Here is a 6872-nt window from a genome sequence, read left to right as displayed (position 1 = left end):
GCTCGCTTCAAGGCAAGCAACACTGAAGCATGCATGAGAACATCAGCTGTTCCAGACGACTGTGTGATCACGCTGTCCGTTGCCGATGTGAGCAAGACCTTTAAACAGGGCAACATTCACAAGGCTGCAGGGCCAGACGGATTACCAGGATGTGTACTCAGAGCATGCGCGGACCAACTGGCAAGTGTCTTCACTAACATTTTCAACCTCTCCCTGACTGAGTCTGTAATACCTACATGTTTCAAGCAGACCAGCTACCTTGGCGTTCCCTGTGCCCAAGAACGCCAAGGTAACCTGCCTAAATGACTACCGCTCCGTAGCACTCATGTTGGTAGCCATGAAGTGCTTTGAAAGGCTGTTCATGGCTCACATAAACACCATCAMCCTGGAAACCCTAGACCCACTCCAATTTACATACCGCCCCAACAAATTCACACATGACACAATCTCAATTACACTKCACACTGCCCTTTCCCACCTGGACAAAAGGAACACCTATGTGAAAATGCTGTTCATCGACTACAGCTCAGCGTTCAACACCATAGTGCCCACAAAGCTCATCACTAAGCTAAGGACCCTGGGACTAAACACCACCCTCTGCAACTGGATCCTGGACTTCCTGATGGGCCGCCCCCAGGTGGTAAGGGTAGGCAACAACATCTGCCACGTAGATCCTCAACACAGGGGCCCCTCAGGGGTGCCTGCTCAGTCCCCTCCTGTACACCCTGTTTACTCATGACTGCATGGCCAGGCACAACTCCAACACCATCATTAAGTTTGCCGATGATACAACATTGGTAGGCCAGATCACCGACAACAACGAGACAGCCTATAGGGAAGAGGTCAGAGACCTGGCCGTGTGGTGCCAGGACAACAACCTCTCCCTCAACGTGATCAAGACATAAGGAGCTGATCGTGGACTACAGGACAAGGAGGGCCGAACACGCCCCCATTCACATCGATGGGGCTGTAGTGGAGCGGGTCGAGAGCTTCAAGTTCCTTGGTGTCCACATCATCAACAAACTACCATGGTCCATTCCCCCTCAGGAGACTGAAAAGATTTGGCATGGGTCCTCAGATCCTCAAAAAGTTATACTGCTGCACCATCGAGAGCATCCTGACCGGTTACATCACCGCCTGGTATGGCAATTGCTCGGCATCTGAACATAAGGCGCTACAGAGGGCTGTGCATATGGCCCAGTACATCACTGGGGCCAAGCTTCCTGCTATCCAGGACCTCGACTAGGCAGTGTCAAAGGAAGGTCCCAAAAATTGTCAAAGACTCCTGTTACCCAAGTCATAAACTGTTCTCCCTGCTACTGCACGGCAAGCGGTACTGGAGCGCCAAGTCTAGGTCCAAGAGGCTCCTTAACAGCTTCTACCCCCAAGCCATAAGACTGCTGAACAATTAATCAAATGGCCACCCGGACTATTTGCATTGACCCCCCCCCCCCCCCCCCCCTGCTGCTACTCGCTGTTTATTATCTATGCATAGTCACTTTACCCCTGCCTACATGTACAAATTACCTCACCTAACCTGTGAGGTAATTGACTCAGTACCGGTACCACCTGTGTATAGCCTCGTTATTGTTATTTTATTGTGTTACTTTTTTTACTTTAGTTTATTTAGTAAATATTTCCTGAACTCTGTTTTCTTAAACTGCATTGTTGGTTAAGGGCTTGTAAGTAAGCATTTCAAGGTAAGGTCTACCGAGTGGGGCAGCGGTCTAAGGCACTGCATCTCCGTGCTAGAGGCGTCCCTACACACCTTGGTTCGATTCCAGGCTGTATCACAAACGGCCGTGATTGGGAGTCCCATAGGGTGGCGCACAATTGGCCCAGCGTCGTCCGGGTTAGGGTTTGGCCGGGGTAGGCTGTCATTTTAACTAAGAATTTTTTATTTTATTTTATTTTTTGACTTGCCTAGTTAAATAAAGGTTGAATAAAATTAAAATACACTTGTTGTATTCAGCGCATGTGACATATAAAATGTTGTTTTGATTTGATTTACAGGGTAAGGAAACCAATGTTTGACTTTGCTGATAGCTATTGTATAGAGGAAAAATGTACTTACTAGCCTGTGATATGTGGTTGTCCCACCTATCTATCTTAAGATGAATGCACTAACTGTAAGACACTCTGGAAAAGAGTGTCTGCTAAATTACTAAAATGTAAAATGCACAAACAAGCCCCTGTGACAACTCATATTGGAAATAATCATAATAAAATACTATCACAGATTACATCTGTGATACTGTTGTATGAATGATAGTCGTTTCAGTATACAATAAGCCCAAACACTGAATCATCAAAGCTACTCTGGACAAACTCAAGAGCGTGCAAGAGGAATGGATGATAATGATGTTTGTTAGAGTTCCAAAACTGATAAAGAACTGTGCGACTTCGAAAATGTTCAATGTGCTAGAATTTACTACATTGTGTGCCAATAATAAACACCTTCTTTTGCATGTGTTAGTCTTGTTGAACCAAAAACTGCTGTGAGAAACGAATCATCAATATGGCTTTCTAGATCTGATGACTGATTGAATGATCAAAATGCATTCCAATAACACGGGGTGCCAACAATGAGGTGACACCAATTACACATTTGGACAAATTATTTCACATGGTGTCTTTAGTACATTTGAAAATGTAAATGCAAACACATATGAGTTAAAATGAAGGCCTAATTATTTTTTTAAAAAGCTGTACAAATACATAAGTATTTACAAATACAATTGAAGTCGGAAGTTTACATACACCTCAGCCAAATACATTTAAATTCCTTTAAATCCTAGTAAAAAGTCCCTGTCTTAGGTCAGTTAGGATCACCACTTTATTTTAAGAATGTAAAATGTCAGAATAATAGTAGAAAGAATGATTTATTTCAGCTTCTATTTCTTTCATCACATTCGCAGTGGGTCAGAAGTTTACATACACTCAATTAGTATTTGGTAGCTTTGCCTTTAAATTGTTTAACTTGGGTCAAACGTTTTGGGTAGCCTTCCACAAGCTTCCCACAATAGGTTGGGTGAATTTTGGCCCATTCCTCCTGACAGAGCTGATGTAACTGAATCAGGTTTATAGGCCTCCTTGCTCTTACGCGCTTTTTCAGTTCTGCCCACAAATTTTCTATAGGATTGAGGTCAGGGCTTTGTGATGGCCACTCCAATACATTGACTTTGTTGTCCTTTAGCAATTTTGCCACAACTTTGGAAGTATGCTTGGGGTCAATGTCCATTTGGAAGACCCATTTGCGACCAAGCTTTAACTTCCTGACTGATGTCTTGAGATGTTGCTTCAATATGTCCACATAATTTCCCTACCTTATGATGCCATCTATTTTGTGAAGTGCACCAGTCCCTCCTGCAGCAAAGCACCCCTACAACATGATGCTGCCACCCACGTGCTTCATGGTTGGGATGGTGTTCTTCGGCTTGCAAGCCTCCCCCTTTTCCCTCCAAACATAACTATGGTCATTATGGCCAAACAGTTCTATTTTTGTTTCATCAGACCAGAGGACATTTCTCCAAAAACGACGATCTTTGCCCCCATGTGCAGTTGCAAACCATAGTCTGGCTTTTTTTATGGCGGTTTTGGAGAAGTGGCTTCTCCCTTGCTGAGCGGCCTTTCAGGTTATGTCGATATAGGACTCGTTTACTGTGGATATAGATACTTTTGTACCTGTTTCCTCCAGCATCTTCACAAGGTCCTTTGCTGTTGTTCTGGGATTGATTTGCACTTTTCAAACCAAAGTATGTTCATCTCTAGGAGACAGAACGCGTCTCCTTCCTGATTGGTATGACGGCTGCGTGGTCCCATGGTGTTTATACTTGCATACTATTGTTTGTACAAACGAATGTGGTACCTTCAGGCGTTTGGAAATTGCTCCCAACGATGAACCAGACTTGTGGAGGTCTACAATTTTTTTTCTGAGGTCTTGGCTGATTTCTTTTGATTTTCCCWTGATGTCAAGCAAGAGGCACTGAGTTTGAAGGTAGGCCTTGAAATACATCCACAGGTACACCTCCAATTGGCTGAAACTATGTAAATTATCCTATCAGAAGCTTCTAAAGCCATGACATAGTTGTCTGGAATTTTCCAAGCTGTTTAAAGGTACAGTCAACTTAGTGTATGTACACTTCTGACCCACTGTTATTGTGATAGTGAATTATAAGTGAAATTATATTTCTGTAAACAATTGTTGGAAAAATTACTTGTGTCATGCACAAAGTAGATATCCTAACCGACTTGCCAAAACTATAGTTTGTTAACAAGAAATTTGTGGAGTGGTTGAAAAACTAGTTTTAATGACTCCAACATAAGTGTATGTAAACTTCCGAAAAAATGTAGACAAAGTGCATACAGAGCCCCATATTAGTTTTTCAAAATACATGGATCAAGTATTTTCATTAAATAATATGGCTAAAAGTAAAGTTTTAAAAAATTATAATGAAATAAATACTACAATTGATTTCAATCCGGTTCTTCTTGGGCCTGTATGTTTGGAGTGGTGTATAATGTCATGTGCCAAAAACAAATTTTGAGTTTGGAGACACCTTGTAGATGTAGATGCTTCTTAGTATAGATTGCATGTTAGCACCATCAGTTGCTCATCTCTTATTGAAACTTGGGCTTTGGATCGAGATCTGGGAAAGTTTCCCAAAGGCATCCATAGTGTCTATGTCCAGGCCTGACTGAGGGCCTTGCTCAGGGTGGGCTGACAACTCCAAATCTGTTGTTATATCCAGGGGCAGGGTGCTCACCCTTGGTAGAAACTGGGACAGTGCAGGAATGCCTCTGTCTCGCCCCTGGAGCCTCTGCCTGCTGCCACCCAGGCTCACCAGGGTCCCATGCTTGTCAGAGACATAAATATTGTAGCCGTCTGGGAGGATGTTTTCCTTGAAGGAGCAGTCATCTTTCATATAGGTTTTCTGTGGGAAGATGAGGGAGAAAATAAGGTTTAYTGAATATGGAGTGACACACATAGGCTATTTGTCAGAACCTCTTCATCAAAGTGTGTCCTCCTGACTGACTCCTGCCAGGAGTTCTTCGAGAGCTATTTGCATAGGGTACACAGAGTCAGTAGAGGCCAAGGTTGTTGTTCCTGTTCCTTTCCAATGAGGTTTTAACTACACCCTACCAGTGGACAAAGGTTGCTGCAGGGACATATAACCTATAGTAAACCATATATTTCTCAGTATTTGACAAATGTATTTTAAATCTGGTATGGAAATGTAATGTAACATTTTATGCAACTCCAAACTGTGAATTGCTGTTATTCACAAATCGGAGCTGCATCTGAAATTGTTCAATCAATGTGAACGTTAAATAAATGTTACAATCAAAAGGCAAATGTGAGTGCTCTTACCGATGCATACAGTCTTCCATTCCCTTCCATGCAGAGATACTGCGAGGCTGCTACTCCTTTGATTGCGACACAGCCCGTGTCTACAGGTCGGATTTCCACCAAACCTGTATCAACACAACAGGTCATTCAGTTGACTTTTTACAATTTATTTTGATGAAATATTTCAAAATAATAATAAAACAGTGACAGAAATACATAAAGTCATACCAATAGACAACCACAACACGTGATAAGACAAAACATAAAACACAGGTTTATATTGTGCCTAATCAGAATAATATCTCAAATTTGGGATGAAATGGGAAAAGTTCAGTATTTGGACATGAGCTGACTCCTCTCCTTATTTTGGATGTTATGAAGGAGATGGCGGAGAACCAGGTGGATATTGTGGTGGCTTTAGCTCTGTTGATTCTAGCGGTGGATCCCTCCAGGAGATAACAAGTTGTAGATCCACAGAGTGTTCAAGTGAGCCTCCTGATCAAACCATGCTTTCAAAATTGCCTTTTTTTGCTGCAGTAAGCGCAGTTATAAGTGGATATTAATTTTTGGAGTTTAGACAGGTTTACACAATTTCTAAATTCATTTAATATTAGGCATATCTCTGATGTATGTAAGTATAGTGAACAACCTAATAGAGTTACCATTTTATAATCCACAAATGTCTAATTCATACTGACACGTTTTCAAATTACTTTCTCAAAGGATGCCAATACGATGCTCAACCAAATGTTCACCACCTCTTTCAGCAAAACAACCTATCCAGAATATGAGTTCTGGTTATGCAGTCTCCAATAAATATTGTGAATGACCTTGCCAGTGATATTCAAAGATGGCAAAGTTAATAGGGTCTCTATGTCTCAACAAAATACTACTTTTTCATCGCTGCTCTATTTATAGTGGTAGCCTACTTACTGTAAGAGCTCTGCTCAGGAGATCCGTGCACCTTGCCATTCTCGTTGATTAGCAAGTGCAATCCGTGTTTGGCCGCATACAGATGTCTGAGCCGGACCGTCTGACCCCATCCGTTGGCTATATGAGGCCCCGAGTCTGGCAGTGGCAGACAAAAAACCCCAACAGCAAAAAACACGCTGACCATGCATACTGCAGTAACTGCAAGTGTCATTTTTCTCTTGACTATATCAAATTCTATTTTCTGATGCTTTTTCTCTGTCTGTTATCCCAGGCCGTCTCCCTTCTTTGTATCTGTCGTTATTTTCTAGTAAGACAACGTCCCAGCCTTTTTAAATGTGCTGCTTATCAGTACGATCGATAACCCTTTTCCCAAAGCCAATTCTGGGAACAACATGACACACTTTCTCAACATCCAACAAAATCATAGGTGACTGGTGGCCCACGCCACGACCAAGGATTTATAAGAGCAGTTAGCCCTTTAAGTTATCAACGTCAAAACATTGATGATCATAGAGTATTAGAATTAATTGATCATAATGATCTTCCATTTGATTACTATGATTTATTTGATTCCATTTGATTTATATCC

General features: G+C 42.0%; 1 protein-coding gene across 1 annotated transcript; it reads right to left on the bottom strand.

The window, feature by feature from the left end:
• Positions 1 to 2427: 2427 nt before the first annotated feature.
• Positions 2428 to 6803, bottom strand: fgf19 (fibroblast growth factor 19). Its single transcript, XM_024002803.2, has 3 exons — positions 6284 to 6803; positions 5372 to 5475; positions 2428 to 4934 (listed from the first exon to the last, which is right to left on the bottom strand). Exons 1-3 carry the CDS (start codon positions 6492 to 6494, stop codon positions 4614 to 4616), a joined length of 636 nt encoding a protein of 211 aa, XP_023858571.1. The 5' UTR covers positions 6495 to 6803; the 3' UTR covers positions 2428 to 4613.
• Positions 6804 to 6872: the final 69 nt, after the last annotated feature.

This window comes from Salvelinus sp. IW2-2015, linkage group LG15 (genome assembly GCF_002910315.2).
Source record: "Salvelinus sp. IW2-2015 linkage group LG15, ASM291031v2, whole genome shotgun sequence".
Lineage (NCBI taxonomy): Eukaryota > Metazoa > Chordata > Actinopteri > Salmoniformes > Salmonidae > Salvelinus > Salvelinus sp. IW2-2015.
Note: the sequence above shows the minus strand (reverse complement) of the source record. Positions and strands in the feature narration are given on the sequence as shown.

Excerpts from the sequence above, each read along its gene's own strand:
- fgf19 (XM_024002803.2), bottom strand. The coding sequence starts at position 6,494 with ATGACACTTGCAGTTACTGCAGTATGCATGGTCAGCGTGTTTTTTGCT. Across the intron at positions 5,476-6,283 it reads TCCTGAGCAGAGCTCTTACA|GTTTGGTGGAAATCCGACCT; the intron begins GTAAGTAGGCTA and ends GTGTTGATACAG. Across the intron at positions 4,935-5,371 it reads ATGGAAGACTGTATGCATCG|AAAACCTATATGAAAGATGA; the intron begins GTAAGAGCACTC and ends ATCTTCCCACAG.